General features: G+C 43.1%; 1 protein-coding gene across 1 annotated transcript in view; it reads right to left on the reverse strand.

Annotated features, from left to right (window-relative positions):
• Window positions 1-23,413, reverse strand: part of MYRFL (myelin regulatory factor like) — a 125,114-nt gene that overhangs the window by 28,487 nt on the left and 73,214 nt on the right. Inside the window, exons 11-13 of the mRNA XM_061416489.1 lie at window positions 21,655-21,855; window positions 14,823-14,931; window positions 13,863-13,972 (exon numbers count right to left, since the gene is read on the reverse strand). Coding sequence (XP_061272473.1) covers window positions 13,863-13,972; window positions 14,823-14,931; window positions 21,655-21,855 — 420 coding nt within the window. The remainder of the gene's footprint in view (window positions 1-13,862; window positions 13,973-14,822; window positions 14,932-21,654; window positions 21,856-23,413) is intronic.

The raw sequence follows: 23,413 nt of genomic DNA on the forward strand, positions 1-23,413 counted from the left end.
AATTTACTGTAATGAGTAGAAAGCCTTAGAGTAGAATTATAACTGTATTATTTAGAGTGGGTCACAAGGTCATATGATGTCCACTTAGCAGTCCAACACAGGTTCCCAAGCATCATCTCTGACTCCCTCCTCCTGCAGGAAATCCATCACACAGTTCATCATCCAAAATCTCCTGAATCTACCTACTTCTCTCCATCCTCACTGGAATTACTATTTCTCAGAATATTTTTAAAAAAATTTCTTGGCAACTGGCTTCATTTTTTTCTCCTTTAAAAAAAAAGTTTGCTTGATATATTAATTTGTGATTTAGTTCACACTAAAACAGACTGTGGAAAATGATACTGATATCCTCTCTAAACCACAGTCAGTTTTTTCTGTCCAGTTATTATTGACCATTTCAAATGACCCACTACCTCAGCTGAAATGTAGCTTTACAATCGTGATGTAAAAATGATGAAAATTAATATGTACACTATTACGTATGAGGTAGATGGTTGGTGAGAACCTACTGAATAGCGTGCGTGAGTGCTTAGTCACTCAGTCGTGTCTGACTCTTTGTGACCCGATGGACTGTAGCCCACCAGGCTCCCCTGTCCATGGGATTCTCCAGGCAAGAATACTGGGGTGGGTTGCCATGCCCTCCTCCAGGGGATCTTCCCGACCCAGGGATCAAACCCATGTCTCTTATGTCTCCTGCCTTGGCAGGTGAGTTCTTTACCACTAGCACCACCTGGGAAGCCCATTGTATAGTACAGGAGAAAGAAAGAAAAAGGTACAATGTGTTTATAGGACATTTATTAAGTCAATCTCTAAAATGCATACCAATATACATTAGGTGCTGAATCCCTAATCCCTAATTTGATCCCACTTATAGGAGACACCTAGAATAGTCGAATTCATAGGATCAGAAAGTACACTGATAGATGCCAGGGGCTGGGTTGCATGGGAGAGGGAGGATGGGGAGTTAGTGTTTAATGGAGATAGTTTCAAATGAGGACAGTGAAAGATTCAGGAGATGGATAATGGTGAGAGGTGCATATACTTCGTGTCATTGAACTGTGCAATTGTGAAGTCGTTCAGTCATGTCCTACTCTTTGCAACCCCGTGGACTGTAGCCTATCAGGCTCCTCTGTCCGTGAGATTTTCCAGGCGAGAGTACTGGAGTGGGTTGCCATTTCCTTCTCCAGGGGATCTTCCCAACCCAGGAATTCAACCCCGTTGCAGGCAGATGCTTTATCATCTGAACCACCAGGAAGGTAAATATGGTTAAAATAGATGTTTTATGTTATGTGACTTTTACCATAATTAAAAAAAATTTTTTTAATGATTAAACCAGCTTGCCACCAAAAATTGCTCATAAGTCTGGGGGTAGGGGTAGTCTTCACCCAGTATTTAAAAGACTTGCTTTGGGGTAGGGGTACACATTGGAGAAGGCAATGGCACCCCACTCCAGTACTCTTGCCTGGAAAATCCCATGGACGGAGGAGCCTGGTAGGCTGCGGCCCATGGGGTCGCTAGAGTCGGACACAACTGAGCGACTTCACTTTGATTTTTCACTTTCATGCACTGGAGAAGGAAATGGCAACCCACTCCAGTGTTCTTGCCTGGAGAATCCCAGGGACGGGGGAGCCTCGTGGACTGCCATCTATGGGATCGCACAGAGTCGGACATGACTGAAGCGACTTAGCAGCAGCAGCAGCAGCAGGGGTACACATGGACAGTGTGAGCATATTTTTTGGAAGGATACATAGGGCAGTTTGGCAAGTGTGTGTGCACAGAAAAACAACAGGAAGAGTTTGTGAAACCAGAGACCTTGTTTAGCTTAGACATGCCTCTGTCTCAGCCTCGCCTTTCACACAGTCCCCGTCACAGGCTGCGCTCTAATCATACCTAACTTTGTGCCCCTCATGGAACATACATCAGGTATGCCCTGGCCTCTGACTGCTCCCTCTGCCTTGACCAGCTGTCATCCCTCTTCACCCACCTGCCTTTCACTTGGTGTCATGCTGACCAGTATTATAAACCCCTGGAGACAGGGCCTGCCTCTCGTCCACCGCAGATTCTTCAGCACCGGGCGTAAATGAATGAACGTTTTTACAGCCGTGAGTCAAGAAGCCCTGAAGCACTGAGACAACATAACCTTGCTCTCTGGTGAAACTGAAGGGAGTGGCCAGACTTCCAGTCTGTTTCTTTACCCAAGGTTTCTCTCAGAAAAACGAAGTCTATGTTCCAAATTCCCTTTCCATGTTAGGAAATTCGAGTGACCTCAGCAAACCAACACTAGTGTCTGATGCCCTCAGTGTGATGGGCTAGTGACTTGCTGGTCACCTGCCATGTGACTTCCACTCTGGCAGTACACACCCTCTCACAGCCTCCTCACCCGCTAGGAGACAGACCGCAGAATGCTCCCCCATCCCTTGCAGGACTGGCCGTAAATGAGCCCCCACACAGGGGAGCAGCCAGGCAGCGGACTTGATTTCTCCTCTATTTGGGAATCCCAGCTTGTCCCCTGCCTAAAAGCACTAAGGAAGGATAACTAAGCCTGATAGCAGAGAATGCTTTGAGAAGTTGAAACAAACTCTTATTGCTTTCCAGGGAGAGTCACAGACTTGAAAAATCTCTCCTTGTGGCATCTGATGTTGCATAGACTGATGTTTTTGTAATAAAATCATGGGAATAAAGCTGCCTATAATTGAGTATTATGAAAATGATTGTCCAAGGGAGAAGAACTGTCTTCTAGCCAATGGGTGTGCCTGGCAATTGTTTAGGCTTTGGATAAACTCAGCTTTAGATCTTTGTCCAAGAGTTTATTTGTGGACAGCTCACCAAGCCTTGATGTGGATTAAAAAAAAAAAAAAAAGCTAGAATCCCCAAACCAGAAAAGCAGGCTCTGAGATGATGTGGGAGCTCAGACTTCAGCTCAATTTCTAGCAGGTCCCTGGAGGCAAGGTTTCCCTCTTCCAGGCAGTTTTCTCTTGCAAACAGGGCAACTCTTGGGCTCACTCCTCTAGAGGTTGTGTTTTCACCTCTGCTTTATGTGGGAGGAGCACAAGTTCACGAAACTGTTTACAATTATGTGTTTTATTGTTGCCCTTTGTTTGCTTTAGAATTCTTGCTTAATTTTCATTATCTCTGTTTCAATGTAATTTTCTGTGGAAGGGCTTGAGTCCTTTGACTGAGATGAGTTTCCAGTTGAACAATCACATGGCACAGTTCGTTGCAATTCTTTGATTTCTTGTCTTCCCTGGGTGGCCAAGGAGCTCTCTTTGTGGGCAGTGTCTTATGACTCCTCAGGGCCAATATAGTTCAATATTCAATTAATGACAGAATCAATAGTTCTTTTTCAAGGACCTGGGATGTGCTAACCATTGTCTTAAGTGTGTGTGCTCACTCAGTCGTGTCTCATTCTTTGTGACCCCCAAGGGCTGTAACCTGCCAGGCTCCTTTGTCCATGGACTTTTTCAGGCAAGAATACTGGAGTGGGTTGCCATTTCCTTCTCCAAGGGATCTTCCTGATCCAGAGATCGAACCTGTGTGTCTCTTGAGTCTCCTGCACTGGCAGGTGGATTCTTTATCACTGCGCCACCTGGGAAGACTGTCTTAAGTACAGGGAGAAAACAATTAGATAAGGCAGATAGGATCTCTGTCTTCATAGACCATGTTTTCTAGTGGGGAGATTAGCCAAGAACAAGTAAACCATTAGTAAATAATATAGTTTTAAGTTGTAATTAGCATTAGGAAGGAAGCCATTGAAACAAAAAATAATTGTTCCTCTTTTAAGCCATTGGTATAGATTTGGTCTATTTTATTCAAGATAGCAATGATGGAAAAAAAACTTAAATAACAGAATCAAGTGGAAAAGTATATTCTTGTCCTGCAAAAGAAAGGTAATCCAATAGAAAACTGGGCCAAGCAATTCACATAAGGAGAAATCTAAATAGCTAATATAAGAAAGAGATGTACAACTTTATCACTCATCAGAAAAACATAAATTAAAACAGTAAGAAACCACTTTACCCATATTAGAAGTGAAAAAAAATAGAAAGTCTGAAAATGTCAAGTATTGATGAGGACACAGAGAAGCAGTCAGCCTCATGTACTGCTGTTATGAGTTGGAGCTGACTAACATTCTGGCAGCATTTTGTAGAAATAAGGCTGTGTAGATCCTATACCACTTCCGGAATGCATGCCAGAGAAAACCGCCCACATATTCACAAGGAGGCTTGTGTGAGAACATTCATCGCTGCATAGTTGTGGTCAACAGAGTTGGAAGAGTCCATCACTGGAAGAGAACGTAAGGACACAAGCCAAGGAATTTCACGCATCAAAGTAGGAGCAGATGTATATAATTCAAAGAAATGTAAAACACATTCATGAAACACTAATAATATTCCAGACAGCCTGACTATCCAAGGATATATATGAAAGACATTAGCATGGCTGCCATTGTTGTGGGGGGTGCATGGAAGAGGAGGATGCAGAGAAGAAACAATTGAAACATGTATAATATCATGTATGAAATGAGTCACCAGTCCAGGTTTGATGCACGATACTGGATGCTTGGGGCTGGTGCACTGGGACGACCCAGAGGGAGGGTATGGGGAGGGAGGAGGGAGGAGGGTTCAGGACAGGGAACACAGGTATACCTGTGGCAGATTCATTTCGATATTTGGCAAAACTAACACAATATTGTAAAGTTTAAAAATAAAATTAAATTTAAAAAAAAGAAAGAAACAATGTAAGAAAGAAAAAGAGCAGCACAAGGAGGAAGGTTAGTACCTCCACTCTAAAGTTCCAGAGGTAAAGACAGAGGAAAATCTACTAGAGAGAGAAAAAAAGGAAAGAAACAGATTTTACAGCTTGAGAGATACCACTCCAAATCCAAAGTGTCTTTACCTACTCTCCACTGCTCTTACTCAGTTTGTCGTTCGAAGGCAGAGTGATGGACTCTGCGTGGTTGAGACTGAGCTCAGCAATCTAAGAGCTTCATGGAAGAAGGCTAAGCAAACTGAACTATATCTACAGGGAAGAAGCTGTTCTGACCTAGTGGCCAGACTTTACAGGTAAAGAAAAGTTAGTACTTATCAGAAAGGGACTGGAGTATCCTTAAAGACTTACTTTTTAAGAAACTATTCAAAAATATTCTCTTTGAAACTTTTGGCAAAGGTCCGTGTAGTCAAAGCCATGGTTTTTCCAGAAGTCATGTAGGGATGTGAAAGCTGGACAATAAAAAAGGCTGAACATCAAAGACTTGATGTCTTCAAACTGTGGGGCTGGAAAACATTCTTGAGAGTCTCTTGGACAGCAAGGAGATCAAACCAGTAGATCTTAAGGGAAATCAACCCCAAATATTCACTGGAAGGACTGATGCTGAAGCTGAAGCTCCAATACTTTAGCCACCTGATGCCACTGGAAAAGACCCGGATACTGGGAAAGACTGAAGGCCGGAGGAGAAGGGGAAGACAAAGGACGAGATGGCTGGATGGCATCACCAACTCAATGGACAAGAGTTTGAGCAAACTCCGGGAGATAGTGAAGGACAGGGAAGCCTGATGTGCTGCAGTCCATGGGGTCACAAAGAGTCGGACACAACTGAGTGATTGAACAACAACCACCACTTAGGTAAATGAAATGTGAAATTCCAGGTATTGAATTAGTAAAGGCATGAATAAATGGGCTACCTGATCTTCAAAGCTTTGCCACCACCTGCTGATACAATATTTAAATTGCAGTTTTAGGTGTCTGGAACAGTGCTTCTTTTCCCAACATTTTATTACAAAAGTTTTCAAGCATACAGAAAAAAATTCAAGCATGCATTAAAAAAATTTTAATTGCAGAGTAAATGCCCACATACTGCCTCCCACTGTAATTTCACAATTAGCATATTGCTCTAATTCCTTTATCACACATCTGTCCATCCATCCATCCATCAACCCATCTTGTTGAAATGCATGGAAAAAAATAAATGAGCAATTACTTTTTAAAGATATACCTACAAAAAGAAACTTCCAAAAAAACAATAAATGTCTTGTGTGTATGTGTCTGTGTGTGTTAGTCGCTCAGTTATGCCCGACTCTTTGCAACTCCATGGACTATAGCCCACCAGGCTCCTCTGTCTATGGAATTCTCCAGGCAAGAATACTTGAATGGGTAGCCATTCCATTACCCAGGGGATCTTCCCAACCCAGGGGTTGAACCTGAGTTTCCTGCATTACAGGCAGATTCTTTACTTTCTGAGCGTCAGGGAAGCTTAGTACATGGCATATATCTCTCTAAAATTAAGAAACAAGAGAATTTTCTCCCTGCTCCCAGTGTAAAGAGCTCCTGGGAAAGAAGATGATCTACATGGATTTCCCTAGTGGTCTAGTGGCTAAGACTCCATGCTCCCAATGCAGGGGGCCTGGGTTCGATCCCTGGTCAGAGAACTAGATCCCACATGCTGCAACTAAGAGTTCACATGCCACAACTAAAGATCCCACGCACCACAACCAAGACCTGGCATAGCCAAATAAGTAACTTTTTTAAAAAAGATGATCAACAGACAAGTGGTCAGTTGTTAATATATCCAGAGTTGGTTGCAAAAGCATATGAGCTTTAATCATTTGGCTTGGGGTCAAGTCACTCAGTGAGTGCAACAGGGTATACTAATTCCTATGGGAAATATCACTGCAAATAAGGAATGAATTCTATTCCTCTCTTGATGAGAAAAGAAGGGACTTCTAAACTAACTATGGATGGGGCAGGGTGGAGGGTGGCACTCCTTAGTACCACATTCCCAGATCTGATATCAAGGGAACCAGAAATCTGAAATGTGTGTGAAGATCTCCTAATTTTATTTGTTTGTTTGTATTTTTTGGTATGCAGGATCTTAGTTCCCTGACCAGGTATTGAACCCATGTCCCCTGCAGTGGGAGTTCTGAGTCCTAACCACTGGACCACCAGGGAATTTCCATCCTAATTTTTAAAAGCAGGCAATGAATTTGAAAATTTCTTAAACACCGTGAGGTAAAAAAGTATCTGCAGGCCAGACTTCACCACAGCCTTCCCATCTATGACCTGTGACCATAACCTTTTCCTTATGAATTAATACCTTCACCCCTGTCTGCAGCTCCCCCTCAATCCCCTAATTGTTCGCTCACATTCTATACTTCCAGTCACCTCCATATGTCTTCATCTGAAAGTTCAGCTGGCATTCCAAACTCGAAATTGAACTCATCTTTTCCCCCAGAAAAACACCTCTCCTTCTGACTTCCTTATGTGAAGATAACCACGTCTCTTCTATTCACTGCGATTCAAAAACTCATGCATTAATATAAGCAAAGTCTTATTGAGAACCCACAAGGTATCACATACTGTTTTAAATAACACAGGATGGGGACTTCCCTTGTAGTCCAATGACTAAGGATCCACCTTCCAATGCAGGGGATGCAGGTTCGATGACTGGTGGGGATACCAAGATCCCACATACCATGGGGCAACTAAGCCTATGCATCACAACTACTGATCTCACAGCTACTGAGCCAGGGCCCTCTAGAACCTGTGCTCCACAGCAAAAGACACTCACACAGCACGATGAAGACCTAGCACAGCCAAAAATAAAGAAACAAACTGAACATACACACATACGCAAACACACACGCGAGATCGACGAGGCACATTCCTAACCTTGAGAAACTCTTAGTCCAGTGGAGGAGACACTGAATAGAAAAAGAAGGATAACAGAGTGAGACAGACACTCTAGAAGATGTCTATCCAAAGGCCTAAGGCAGCGTGTAGACAGGAGCAATCCAGGCATCATGGAATCCATTAACTCAATCACCCAAGATCTCTCAAAATCCTACAGTCCCCTAAACCCTGGGGTTAATGCCACATAGAAAGTACTGGAGATAGAGTTTGGAAAAATATAGAAAGATTTGCTCTCACACAACCACCCAGGGAGCTTGGCAAAGAACAAGTAGGCAAATAAAGGAGCTCATGTCAGATAGGGACAGAAGTCTCCAGAATGCTGGGAGCAAGTTTGCCGTATGTCCCGTGTTAGAGGCCCCACTGAGGGGGAGCATGAGGCCTGTGCCAGCTGGAGGGAGAGCCCTTTTCAAATCATTGCCAAGGCGCTCTGCACCCTCACAGCGGCCCTGGATCTTAGAAACAAAGTGAAGTCAAGCACCACAGAGACTCTTTTAGCCAAGGTGGTCAGAGAAGGTCTTGCTTTGCGATCCAAATGATGAGATCATCTGAAGGGAGGGTCTTTAGGGCAGAGAACAGTCCACAGAACACTTCCAAGGCAGAAACAAAACTTGGAGTGTGGGGAACAGAAAAAAGGCTGGTAGGGAGGAGCTGGGAACAAGTCATGCGTGTGTGTGCAGATACATCAGATTCTGAAGGTCTCAGCTCATTCAGATGGTGTTTGGTGGCTGAGGGGTGTGAGTGTTAGGAAATGAGTTAGAAAGGGAAGATTCCATCCAGATTGTGGAGGGTTGTAATCATAAACCAGTGAAGATTCAACAATGGGAAAGGGGGATTATAGGATGAGATATTTGTTTTGTTTTGTTTTTAAGGAAAATGATTCTCTTGGCATCTAGTAGGTCAGTTACAGGGTTGCTATGATGGCCAAGGAGAAAAATGGAGAGAATAAAGAAGGGAGCTGATATACAAGAGACAGTGCCAAAGTAAGAACAGCAGGACTGGGTGTCACATGGATACTATGGATGAGAAGAAGGAAGGTTTGGGGGCCTTTATGATCCCCTTCCCCCCTTGGCCACACTCAGTCCCCACAACCCACCAATGCCTCCCTTCCTTTGTCTCTCAGTCTCGTCACTTCCCTTCCATCTGAGAACCCCTGCCTAGTCTCCAGGGAGCCCCTCTCCTTCCTATGAACTAGGTAACACTTCATCTATGCATTCCACAGATTCATTACATCTCATGTTTTAACTTAGAGCTTTATTTCTTGGGTACCTGTCACATCACCCTGCTTAGACTGACAGCTACTTGAAGACAGGAACCAAGTATTATTTATCTTTGTATGACTCAAATAGACAATTCTTGCCACATTACAGCTGCAGGAAAAATAGAATCCAAGAGAAAAAGTGGCCACTAAGTTATGGCAGGGTGGCTTCTAACATGCAGTCTTAAAAACACACACAAACAGATTATTCAAGAACTGGTGCTCATAAGATGAACCTCATCTTTATATGGGCTCCACTGTGAATTCCTTTAAGGCAGTTGTTATGTTTATTGTGGACATTTTTATTATACCACGTATACCTAATAATAATGCTCAAGAAATGCAACCAGTTGTTCCCAAATAATCACAGAAACAAATTTTAAAAGTTGACAAGTAAAGAGACAGATGAACAAGCCAAAAGGCAGAGCCCCAGTAGTCTAGCTCAGGAGACTATGGTGTCCACTCTAAGGCTCCCTTGCTCTCAGTATGAACCCCGAGTCCTCTCACCCCATCTCCCATGGCTGAGCTTTCACTGAGCCACCCAAAACATGAGAAATTTAGAGAAGCAGCACATCACCCCAGGAGAGGTTTATCTCACAAGGTCATCTCTCCTGTTAAGGAGAGAACGGGTACTTCCCTGGCCATCTAGTGGTTAAGGTTCACCTTCCAATGCAAGGGATTTGAGTTCAATCCCTGTTTAGGAAGCTAACATCTCACATGGCCAAAAAAACAAAACATAAATAAAACAAAATCAATGTGGCAACAAATTCAATAAAGACTTTAAAAAATGGTCTACATTAAAAAAAAATGTGAAACTCATATGTAAAACAACAACAACAAAAAAAAAAGAAAGGAAGAAGAGAAAGAAGAGTGGCTTACATCAACTTTGGCTGACATCCCTAATCTCCAACTTTGGTTGTTGTATGGACAATCTGTAAAGATCCAGAATTCTCTTTCCTATTTCAGCTTCAAGTCCAGGTGAAAATGATATAGCAACCATGGAGCACAACATTTCAGCATTTCCAGATTCTAGTTTGCATTTTAGCTCCAGTGAGAATTTCTTTATAAAAGAGAAGAGAAATGGAGTGCAGAGGGAGAGACTTGTATCTTAATTGGATCTCCACCTATTATTATAACACACAAAGCCCAGGAAGTGCTAGCGAAGGTCTTGAAAACAAACAGGTCTGGACAAAGCAAGATAGATTGCCATGGTGCAACATGAATAGGGAGGAGCCCAGGAAAGCAAGAGTCTGTCTGTACATCTTTCTCATTGCACAGTTAAGAAAGAGCCTGGAGGTACTTTCCTGGCTAGTGGTTAAGACTTTGCCTTTCAGGGCAGGGGGTGTGGGTTTGATCGCTGGTCAGGGAACTAAGATCCCACATGCCTTGCAACCAAAGAGCCAAAACATAAAACAGAAGAAATATTGTAACAAATTCAATAAAGACTTTGAAAATAGTCCATATAAAAAAAAAAAAGAAAAAACTTTAGAAAAAAAGAAAAAGAGTGTGGACAATAGGAATCACATACCCTATGACTTTTTTTTAACATGCATGCACATTTTATTTAACGTGATCTCATGGACTGAGTTTTTTTGCTGTCTCGTTAGTTGTATTTGAAGTAGAGTATTGGAGAAGGAAATGGCAACCCTCTCCAGTGTTCTTGCCTGGAGAATCTGAGGGGTGGGGGAGCCTTGTGGGCTGCCGTCTATGGGGTCGCACAGAGTCGGACATGACTGAAGCGACTTAGCAGCAGCAGCAGCAGCATGGACTGTAGCCCGCCAGGCTCCTCTGTCCGTGGGATTCTCCAGGCAAGAATACTGGAGTAGGTTGCCATTTCCTTCTCCAGGAATTTTTCCATATGCATGGACAATTTCACAAGAGAATGAAGACCTGAAAACATGAACAGAGCAGCAAACTTCTAAACTCATTAGACAAAGAAACAATAAATTTGTGAAGAAGCAACAAGACAGAGAGATTTGGGTTAGGGATAGAAAAAAGTGAAGAAGTAACTAGTTAAGGTTTAGTTAAACAAGGTTTCTTTATGCAAAATTCTTTGCCCCCAATTCCAAAGGACTTCCTTCCTCCCGGTACAGGGAGGGGACCTCTCATATCAGCCTGTGCTACTTCACTATAAAGGATATTCTGGGATGAACTTATAATGTAGAAGAGGGATATTCCAGAGTGTGGAGGTTTAAACCAGCAATTCAAGTCTGTCCTCAGAAGTGAGTCAAAGAAGAAAGCCGGGCTTTAGAGTGTGGGGATATTCATCTGCTCTTGGTGTCACAGATGCTGTAAATGACTGTGGCCTTGGTGACGTTGCCATAGACCATATCACTACATATCTCTTCCTAAGAGAATCGTCCCTTTTCCTTTCTGGATTCTTGTCAGCTCTAGTTATTTATAAACTCAGTGTCCCCTTGGCATGGATGGTTTTTCAGGTGATAAGTGAACCTGGCTGCTTGGAATAGGAATGCCACCCCCCAGCTTCCTAGGATTCTGGGCTTGTTTCTTAGCAATGAACTTGGGATATAGCTTCCCCATGGGAAGTGGGGCATTGGCCCTCAGAACTGCTAATCTTCTTGACTGTCTCCATTCAACTCATCTGGGAATGGGAAAATACTAGGCTAGAGGGAGAACTATTAGGTTGGCCAAAATATTCTTTCGGGTTTTTCCATACCATCTTACGAGAAAAACCCGAAGAAATTTTTGCCGAACAGTGACAGTCCTAAGGTCCTCAGCAGGTGCTACCCACACAGGTAACATAGAAATCTCTTTCCTGAATGTTCCAGGAAACAACTGGAGACAGAATTAAGACAGCTGCTATCAGACGAGACCCCAAGAGCCCCCACCTTGGCAGCCTGGTGACGTACTCCAGGACCCTGAGGCTGACTCCAGGAGCTGGGCTTCTGCTCTTTCTCTCACCCCAGGAAGCTTGAAAATGCAAGAGTGTGAGGGTGACTTTATTTTACATATACCTCTAAATATATTTTATATTTTAATATATGTGTAATGGCTTCCCAAGTGGCATAGCGGTAAAGAAACTGCCTGCCAGTGCAGGAGATGCAAGAGGCGTGGGTTCGATCCCTGGGTCAGGAAGACCACCTGGAGGAAGAAAGGGCAATCTGCTCCAGCATTCTTGCCTCTAAAATTCCATACGATACCTCTGAATATATTTTATATTTTATTATATTTTAAAATATATTTTATAACATTTTATTTTATAAATAAAATAGTTTGTATTTTAAGTAAATTATATACAAACTTTGGTGTTGTTTTTATTATTAAAAATACATTTCTGGGTAACTCCCTGCTGGTCCAGTGGTTAGGATTCGGTGCTTTCAGGGGCCACAGGTTCGATCCCAGGTCAGGGAACTAAGAAGCCACAAGCCATGTGGTATGGCCAAAAAATTTTTTTTAATTTCTTCAAATACATTTCTGATGATAACACCTCTCAAGTGAACGTAGCCTAGGTCTGAGAGACTGAAGAATTTCTCCTATGGAGGATGTGGTCCTAAGAGGCAGGAAAGTGAAATTTAAGTTGCTTAGTCATGTCCAATTCTTTACCACCCCATGGACTCTAGCCCACCAGGCTCCTCTGTCCATGGGATCCTCCAGGCAAGAATACTGGAGTGGGTTGCCATTCCCTTCTCCAGGGAATCAGAGGCAGGAAGAAGTATTAATAACTCAACTTCTACTACTCGGCCCTTGCAGCCCAGTGAACAGGCCATCTGATGCTGTAATCTAAGTGATTGTTGTTTAAGAGCTTGTAGGTAGAAGACTGAAAGGGCCTACCTGGCTACTCCAAGTGTGTCTTGCTGACCAGCAGGACTGGCAAAATAGGTTTTACCTGGAGGCTGGTTAGAAATGCAGGATCTTGGGTCTCACCCTGTTCTGGCTGAACCAAAACCTGCATTTTAATAACACCCCCACTGATTCATGTTCACTTTGAAGTTTTTGAAGCACTGCCCCAATGAGCTGACAAATTACAAATTACTCTTCACTCAAACATCTCTTCCGACTACCATGAAATCCCCATGTCAATCAGCCTTCCCTCCAGCATCAAATATTATAATGCGATGGAAAGCAAATCAGCCACAGAGTGAATCTGCAACCCTTGCGAAAGATGCAGGATTTCACGGAATTAACAGATGTGATCTGGGAGAGCCCCTCAAATCATAACCGAAGCATCAGCTAGTAAGGAAATGGCAGACTCCTTAACAAGCGAAGAGGAACTAATCTACAAGGGTGGTGACATTCCTTCACAAGAGAATGATTTGAAAGAGAGAGAGAGAGAATGATTTAAATATCAAAGAATTTCAACAGGCCCTTGGGAAAAAAAGATGAAGCTCATGAATATCTTTGTAAAAATGACCCACTTTTTGATTGTGCTGTGAAAGTCAAACATACAGTTTTGTTGAAAACCTATGCTTAAAAAAAAAAAAATTCAACACTTCATTCAGTCTTCAATCATTCTGAGGAGCACATTGTGTTAATTATAACTTAAAGGATATCATGTGAGAGAAATGACACATTTGCAAGGTTTAGGCTCATTTTTCAAGACAAAGTCTAATCAAAACTGGCTGCCACTATTTCTCATGATGTTTGGTCCTTGTTTGCAGGGCAGTCTGGGTAAGTGGACTTTCCCAGGGCCACTACTCCTCAGACAAGATCCACGGTTTCCAGTGTTGTTTGTGGTCTTTCCCCTTTTTCCCTAACGTGACTTCTTTTTGGGTCCCTACGACCAGTGTGGGACAATTAATACCTGCTTACTCTACAGCTCAGTGAAGAATTCTTTTTACTGTCCCATTTCCTGGTTGGATATTCAGGGCACAGTGAATATCCAACATGGGATAATCTGGCCACAGAATGGGGTTCACCTGTGGGGTTAGAGCCCTAGGGGAGCTATCTGTTCAGGGATTACCTTATCCACCATGAGGAAGTTCTCCAACGTCTCTCCGTTTTCACAGGTGACATCGCCGACCTCCCTCACAGCTCTGGGCAGGATCTCTCGCACCTCCTGGGCAATCATTCCTAGACACAAACACTCCATCAGGTTTCGTCAGGAAAAGACCTTTCCCAGGATGGGAATGGCGAACAGGATGTCTTTGCAAATAGATACTTATCCCTCGTCAGTGTTGGCTTTGATCTACAAGGCATTTGAAGCAAAGGAGGAATTTGGATCCCAGAACCACTCTAAGATTAAAATATGTATACCTATGACTGATTCATGTTGATGTTCGGCAGAAACCAACGCAATTTTGTAAAGCATTTCTCCTTCAATTAAAAAATAAATTAATTTTTTAGAAAGTGGGAGTGTTGTTTTCTCCACTCTTTCTTGAGACTCTGAGCCAAAAGTTGGAAAGGGTAAGTGCCTTAAATTCCCTGTACATAGATGTAAGGCTGGAGCTTAATTTTCTCTCTTTTCCTGCAGGCGGACTCTGATCCCTAAATGGTTCTTGTTTCTTTAGAATTCCTGGTCTGGAGTATAGACACCACTCTGCCTTTCCTCTGACTGGACCCACCTGCCCGGCCACCTTCCCCGTCTACCAGGAGGCTGTCCAGGGCTGCTTATAGTTTGCTCTGCCATCTGCCCCTTAGCCCTCATCCCATGAGCAAGAGGACTCTGGGGAAGAGAAACAGCGCATTCAGAATCGTCCACCAGTACCTTGGGGTGCAGGAGCTGGGGTGAGGGTGTTGTTGAGTAAAGATGACACAGCAATTTCTTTAACCTTCCCTGTTCTGGTGATTATAGCTCTCACGGGGACATGTTAGAACGACAGGTTGCTGTCAAGAGCTATGGGCATACAGCCTCCAGATGAAGTGGGAATTAAAACATGAATAGTCGACCACATAAAATCAAGAAGGGCGTTTGTGTGTGTACCTGTCTGATGGGCAGTGTTTATTCCCATTGCAGATGCAAATTCAGGCTTGTAGTCATATTCAACAATCCTCATTTGGGCTATTCTTCTCAGCTGTTCGTTTGTGTCAACCTAATGGAATTAAAGAGCAGATTTCATGCACATAGATGTTTGTTATTTAAATTAACACTCTGAGTGACCCAGAGAGACAAAGAATGTTGGCAGTGGGACTGTCCTTTCCTTTTGCCCAAACTATTTTAAGAGAAATTTATGTTTTTCTCCTCCAAGAAGCAAAAATTTCAAAATTCATGTCAGTGACTTCCATCCACTAGTTTATAAAATGAGCCAGAATTAAATGGCTAAATTATAGGGAAAAACATTTTTTAAAAAATAAAGGACTTCCCTGGTGGCTCATTGGTAAAGATTCCACCTGCCAATGCAGGAGACATGGGTTCGATTCCTCATAGGGGAGGATCCCACATGCTATGGAGCAACTGAGCTCCTGCACTACAACTACTGAGCCCGCGCTCCAGATCCTGGGACCGCGACCACTGAGCCCACGTGCTGCGGCTACTGAAACCCGAGGGCCCTAGAGTCTGTGCTTCCGCAACAAGAGAAGCCAGCACAATAAGAAGCCCACACACTGCAACCAGAGAGTAGCCCCCGCTTGCCGAAACTAGAGGAAAATCCCATGCAGCAATGAAGACCCAGCAAAGCCAAAAATAAATGAAATGTAAGTAAATCACAGGGCAAAAGCTCCCTCATTCACTACTCTGGCCTCACTTCTCTCTGCTAAGAGTTAAACCATCTTTTTGAGAATGGAGCTGGCTGACCTTGGAGAGAAACAAGTGCTGTTCAAGACGGCAAGATATTTCCAAAGGAGCACGCAGGATAAGCACCCAACAAATACAGCCTACCTTGTATTTATAAATTAAAAGGGCAGGGCTTAGTTCAAGTAACAACATTTGAAGAACGGGTATATAATACATCATTGAATTGCTGGTGGACATCTTGCTGGAGAAAATTTCTTCAAGGAGCAGTTTGCAAGCCTATATGATCCACCAGCAGGTCCCTCAAAATTCAGGGTTCCTTCCTACAGATGACTTCTCCCCTAGACCACCCTAACCAGGGGTCCTCCTCTGAGCTGACCACTCTTACAGAAGTAGTTCAAACACTCCCAACTGTCACTGCAAATTGCTCAAAATAAATTTCATGGGTGCCAGCAAAATGATAACAATAAAGACAATATAGTGGAATTTTCCTAGGGCTAAATGTGCTGATTCAAAGGCTTCTTTTTCAATTAGAGTTTTTAAAAAATGAATTCATAGTAATAGCATGATCAATTTTTTTAATGACCTAATTTGACAAGTTAAAAAGTTGGCAGTACTATGTGGGTCCCTAAATTTTCTTTTAGGGAACATAACTGGATTATGACACCAGCATCTCTTGGCAATTAAAAATATACCACCTGGACATCATTTATATGTTGAAACAACTAGAAATGCTTTTCTGTTATTTTAAGAAATCCCTGCTTTGCCCCTTAACTCCTCCCTGCACTCACTCTGTCGAGTGAGCAGGAAAATTCTTCCAATATCAGAAAGTCTCTCTGTTCATCCATTTGGTATCAGAAGTTGTGACTTGGTGCTTAACTGCATAAATAGACTAACTTTATTTCAGGTACTTGTCAGGGAACTCACAGTTGTTTTGATCATTGCTGTCATCAAAAGCTTAGTTCAATTCATTCATTCACTGCTTCATTTGACTAATATTCACCAATCACCTTTGATATAGCAGGTACTACACTAAGTGTTGAAACTTCAAAATAATTTCTCTTTTAAAGTTCATGGTCTAGATAGACTCATCCCATAAGATTATATTACAATGTGAAAAATGCAGGTGAGGATGGAATTATGAAAAGAAAATCCCATCAACTCCAAGGAGGTACCTAAAGTATTCTCAGGGGACCGTGGAAAAGGGCTTACCAGAGATGGTGAAGCCCAACAGAGATCTTGGCTTATTTCAGTTCTCAAACACACTCTGCCCCTCCACAAGGTCAAGACCTTTGCTCAGGGCATTTCCTGCCTCAGAAGCTCTTCCTTCCTTTTCCTCTACCTCCACGTCCCCAATTTAAAACACCCCTTCACCAGAGAAGCATTGCTTGACCTCCAAGACTAGGAAGGCTCCCTCTGCCTTACATGCAGGCATTAATCAACTCATCACCAAACAACTAGTGAGTTACCTTTACGGTCTTATTCTATTGAATAGATACCCTTGTGAGGGTGAGGATGTATTTGAGCTCATGGTATTCTGTTTGTTACCATATCACCAGTTTCTAGAACAATTCCTTGCATGTAGTAGGTGCTTAACTAATATTTATTAAATAAATTAATAACTTTAAGATAGGAGTGGGACTTCACTGGTGGTCCAGGGCCTGGGACTCTACACTCCCAATGTAGGGAGCCCAGGTTTGATACCTGGTCAGGGAATTGGATCCTGCATGCTGAAACTAAGATTTCTCATGCCACAGCTAAGACCCAGTGTAGCCAAATAAGTAAATAAATAAAAGACAGAAATTAGTCAAAGACAGATGTCAGCTAGGGAAGGGAGTGGAAAGGGTAAGAATAAGACAGGGATGCTGGGCAGAAAGAACACCATAAGCCAAGTCCTGAGGCAGCAAATCCCCTGAATTATATCTGCACGACCGAATGCAGAGTTCGCTGTGTTTAGACTGTAAAGCTGAAGGCCAGAGCAAGGAGAGCCTTGCCAGCCATACCCAGATAGAGCAGTCAGAGTCTCATATTGCCCTGTGTGTGCATCTCACTGTGAGCCACTTCATTCATTCAACAATATAAAATGAGTAGCTACTATGTGCCAGATACTATGCCAAGCCCTGGAGATTCAAGGAGTAGTTCTTATTTGGAGCTTAAACTTTCATAAAAGTTCCTTCCCTGAGGCTGAGACCTGTATCTTGACCGTCTAAGAACCAACAGAGCACCTGGCACAGTGTCTGATAGGTAACAGGCACCCAGACTTTGAGGGAAGGAATGAAAGAATGGAGGTAGTGAAATGGCAGAACCATCACTGATGCTAACAGAATTGAAGGCAGGGTCAATCAGGAGCCACTTAGCCAGGCCCTGCCCTGGCCCCGACTCCCTGCACTCTTGGGAGACCTGTGCCCACTTTGCCTACTTCTCATTATCCCCTTGCTTCCTGCATGATGGCCCATCAGAGAGCAAAGCGGAGGCAGTGCCAGTCTCTTTGTTGCAGAGGGAAACCAGAAGAGAATGTGCCCTCATGCCAACAGTCCAGGCTACACAGAGGGAAAATAACTCCTGCTGTCTAAGTGGGATTCTTGACTTCGTTTTCCTTTAAGACATATTCCCAGACATAGCAATTAGATTCACTAGGACTACTACCATTGTATTTCAGACAGATTTTTGGCCAAAGAAAATTTTAAGGGTTGACTTGGGGAGCTAAACACCTTCTAGAACAATCTTTATCTAAGAAAATGCTCTCGTGACTTCTAATGCTGGATTGTAGACCTTCCAAAGCTAAATATAAACATCTTGAGTTGCATGTTCCCTGTGGTATGTACAGTTGGCCCAGGGAAACCCCTAGAGACAAGGGCTGTGCCTCTTTGGAATCCTCTGCTAGAAACTGTACCAAGGCCACCATTCAACCCCATGCCTTGCTCACCGGTGTGTGTTGAGTGAGAGCCTAGTGAGTGAATCTGGGCGTCTGATCTTGCCCACAGTAGTTTTGGAAAGTTTTGACTGTGAATGCAAATGGTTGTCTCTGTCATGCTATCTCACAGTCAAGGTTTCCATACCATTAACTCAAGCATTGTACCGCAGAGAAGACATCACAGACTGTGGACTCCAGTCTGTTTAGGGAGGCGGATCTCATTACACATGGCCCACAGCCCAGACTATCAGTCTCCCATCAGGAGCAGCTTGAATGGCACCAGCTCACCCTGAACTTCTGGTTTGGCTCATGGCCCTAAAGGGAGACTTCACATGTTTGGCTTTCTTGAGCTCATCACACTTTTGTCTTTAACTAGCACACTGCTGGTGCAATTGGGAGAAATGGTCTAGACCATTGTTCTAGACCAACTGAAATGGTCTAGACCATTTCACCTTAACTGATTTTTTTTTTCCTGGTTTTTCTTGTTTAGTCCTTTGCTGCCTTATTTTCAGCCTTTACCACAGAATTTGACTGATGCATTCAACGTTCAACTTCTTTATTTTTTTATTTATTTTTTTTTTTTGCATTGACATTGCTGTTCTTCATGCCCCTTTGGTTCTCATCATACCCTTTCCACCCTAATTGTGCTCAGTTTCCATTGTAAAAGCTGCGTTTCTTCTCCAGGTTACTATCGCCTCGGTAAATACCATGTCTAGGTAAGTGAAACTGCTCTTCACAGAGGCCGATCTCATTTTCCAGAGCTTCTGTTTTGTAGGTTTTAGTCACATCTGCTTTATCGTCTCTGTGTCTTGGACGTGAGTCCACCTAAGTCCAAGAAATCTCCTCCAGGCCTCTCCACACAGGGTGCTTGTGTGCTTATTATCTGCAAAGCCCTCTCCCCGCTGCCTGGAGCGAGGAGACACAGCCGGGCACTCAGCACCTAACATTTGTCCTCCCATCACAATGCCAGGCACAGGTGTAGCCACAGCAGTTGTTCCACAGCAGTTAATCCAGAAGCCAGCTCTGGTTATCATGCCTCCTTAAAGAATGGGAAAAAGCCTGCTGTCCTATGCTTGCAATCAGATCAACCAAGCTTCACTTCCTGGCATGTTTGGAAGAATGGCCTTCTTTTTAAAAGTTGGGAAAACTGAGTCAGGGAGAGGTGAAGATGAAGTTCACGTATCTGTCAGCACCATCATCAACATTACCATCATCTCTCTTGTCTGTAATAAATGGCGAATGAGATAGACAAGATTTCTAGAGACGTGCATTTTATAAGTGTGGATAGACTTACGAAAGACAAAAATATTAATGTGAAATAATGGATGAATTATGTATGTAACTTGCATTTTTACATCAATAATAGTAATATCCATTTATATCTGCTTAGCTGTATACATCTAAAAAATGTTTCCCATATATGAGCTTAGAAAAAATCCTTTAATGTGAGTGAAATGAATATAGGTATTCCCCACTCACAGAATAATAAACAGAGGCATAAAGCATGTCTGGGCCAAAGTTCCTGAGCAAGTAGGTACCAGAATCAGGGCTCAAACTAGCCTTCTAATCAGGGATTTGCTTTTCTTTCTTCCCTCCTACTGCTCTGGGCAGGAAGGGGACACAGGAACTTCTCATCTAGAGCCTTGATTGGATGACACTGCAGTGTATGGAGAAGCTTCCTACACGGATTTGAGAAGTTCCAGGGAACCTTGTTATTTTAAGACAATACATTTTCTTCAAACCAAGGAACATCATTCGATGACGACATTTGGTAAATGGTAGCAGGAGGGATTATGGAGGACTCTCCCCACTTGTCATCTTCTGCTTACATTTAGATAAGACCTGGTGGGGGATTGTAGAACCAGTTGCAAGGATGAGTTTGAGTTGGTGTGATCTGAAGCACAGACAGTTCATCTCTTTTTAAAAGGCAGAAGCATGGTATCTAAGGCTGGTATCTGGAAATGTATATGAGAACCTCCCAACCCGGAGAGTTCCCATCTGGCTAGTAGGTCACAGCTCTTCTAACATGAACCACAACTTTGCAATCAGTATAAAAGTCTACAATTACAGCCTTTCTCTGGGATTCTCTCAGCCAACAAGGACATTCCTTGGCTAGTTTAGAAAAACCAGTGCAGATCTGCACTGGGAAAGGAATGCAGTCTGGTAGCATGGCCAGTGATTTACAAATTAAGTCTCCTATTAACTGAGAAAGAATACAGAAAGGAGATTTAAAAACACCATTCTGCCACTGCCTCAAAATTGTTTACAGGAGACGCAGTATGTGTGAGAAGGTGGGGAGGGGGCAGAAGCAGTGAAAGGGCAGCAGAATTAAGGTTGGAATGACCTGGCATTTTCATCCTGACCCCTTAGGTCTTCATAGCATTTGAGACTTTCCAAGATGATTCAGTACTTATTTTCTCCACAGGTTAAAAATTATAAAAGATTCAGTGGGGTTAGGCAGAGAAGCATCATCTCTACCTTATGGATAAAGACACTGGCATTTCAGTGAGGTTAGGCATTTTTATCCAGGCAAGCCCAAAGTGAACAAGTAGTCTCCTGCTTTCAAGGCCTGATTTCTGATTTTTATAAGGCATGCATGCCTCATTACAGAGGGAAAATGTCTTGACCTGGAAACCGGGGATGATGGGGTTGCCTGAGTGAGGAGGTGAAGTTTCTCTAAGTGTTCTCAGAAGGATGCTGAGCAGGGAAGACAGTGGCTGGCAGGCCTGGTACGAGGGACTCTAGGAGGAAGAAGGTGGAGAGGCCCAGGAGAAACATGAGCAAGAACGGACCTAAGACAGTGCTCCAAAGACGAACAGGGAGATGGAAGTGTGGAGATGGAAAGGAAAGGCAAGCTCCAGTGGGTGACAACAGAAAAGCAGCAGCCTGTGGAAAATAACTCGGAGACTTCTTGCTTGTGAAGCCAGTGTCATGCTGTCATGGCCCACGACTCCTGGGAGGTAAATGCATTCTCTCGGGTAGGAACTGCATTATAGTTTCAGCAGAGACACCTAATGACTCCAATGCTCATAACTGTTAAGTGCCATGTTTATCTCATGCCAGCAGGTGACGTGGAGAGATGCCCCGTGTCCAGCATGTCAGAGGCCAGGAGAGCCCAGAACTCCTGACTCGGGTGTCAGAGGAGGTGTCTGAGGCCTGCCCCCTGCTCACCTCCTGGACGTTCTGCTTTGCCCGGCTGTCAGAGGGATGCATAATCGTCCCCATCACTTTCATGTTGCCACAGACAACCAGGGCTTCGTCCGGTGCATCTGTGTTTATGCCCACTCGACCGTGACAAACGACAGACTCTGGAACTTGTCCTCGCTGCCATAATGCATCAATGTCATTTTCAAATTGCCCAGGGTTGGAGGCCTAGAAAAAAAAATACATAAATACATTACAATTAAAGTTATGGACATAGGAACAAATGATTGCTTTATTCCTCAAAGGAAAGCGGAATGTTAGCTAAGTCTTTCACTTGAGAATCATTTGTCAGATGGGACATTCTGACATATTCTAATAATTGCAGCCCAGGAGAACAAGGAAGTCTCCTTTAAATGCTCTGTATCCTCCACAGACCCCCGCCCCTGCCTCTACCAGCAGGAGCTCAGCATGTCATGGTTTGCAACATCCGGTCTCTACATGGAACTAAAAACGTGTCAGTTATAGCAGGTGGATGATAAAGAAGAAGGGAAAAAACCTCAAAATGAGTATCTTTTTAGGGAGAATAATAATGATTTAAAACCAGAATATTATGTCAGAAAATATTACAAGTTTATTAAAGCTCAGATAATTTTAGCATTTAGCTAGCCCTTTTATAGTTTCAAATCACCTTCATGTTTATGATTTCATATACAGTTGACAAGCAAATGACAATACAAGCATAATTAATATACTTCTGCTGCTGCTGCTGCTAAGTCGCTTCAGTCATGTCTGACTCTGTGCGACCCCATAGACAGCAGCCCACCAGGCTCCCCCGTTCCTGGCATCCTCCAGGCAAGAATACTGGAGTGGGTTGCCATTTCCTTCTCCTCAGCTATTCCCTAAGCACAGATGATACTGAAGGAAGCATTGTAACAGCTACGTTTGCTGAGTGCTAATCCACATCCCAATTCCATGAGATAAGACCATTATCTTCCTTTTACTATATTGAGACTCTAAAAGAATAAGCCTATTTCCCAAGGTCACAAATCTAGTAAGTTCTAGAGTTGCAATTATACTTCCTTTGATGATTAAATAATGATTCTAACTTTGACTTTTGTGTGGTATTGCATAGAAGCAGCCCTGGCTGAATGCAGTCTTCCAGGAAAATCCAAGTGGATCTATCAGACTAGAGAAAGTTTTGGAGGTTTTATTGTTTATAAAAATTTTTTGCCAAATAATTTTCTACTGTACTGCTTTCCCTCTGCCCCATTTCCCTGTAGCCAGTGACCATATTTCCACATATCTTTTCAAAAACTATTTGTTTATATATCTGGCTGCACTGGGTCTTAGTTGTGGCATTCGGGATCTTCCGCTGTGGCAGGTGGACTCTAGTTCTCTGACTGGGGATTGAACCCTGGGCCCCCTGCAGAGGGAGCGTGGAGTCCTAGCCACTGGACCAGAAGGAAAGTCCCATATTTCCACACATCTCTGAGTAGGGAATCAATGAATCCATCAAAATCCTCACAACAAAATTAACGTTTTTAAAATTATGACCTATCCTTCTCTACCTACTCTCGGTGTTATTTGAATGTTTTTACCATAGTCGTGTGTTACTAATTTACAAATAATAATGAAAAGAAATCTCAAAGTTTATTGCTAAATTTGGGTTCAGTTAGGAAATTTAGGTGTCTTCTACTTCCAGTTTCATTCCCACCTGTCTGAACCCTGATCTGCTTGGAAGACTCAACCATTGACACCACGTAGGCAAAAGCAGGGAAAGAATATA

The sequence above is a fragment of the Bos javanicus genome, chromosome 5 (genome assembly GCF_032452875.1).
Source record: "Bos javanicus breed banteng chromosome 5, ARS-OSU_banteng_1.0, whole genome shotgun sequence".
Taxonomy (NCBI): Eukaryota; Metazoa; Chordata; class Mammalia; order Artiodactyla; family Bovidae; genus Bos; species Bos javanicus.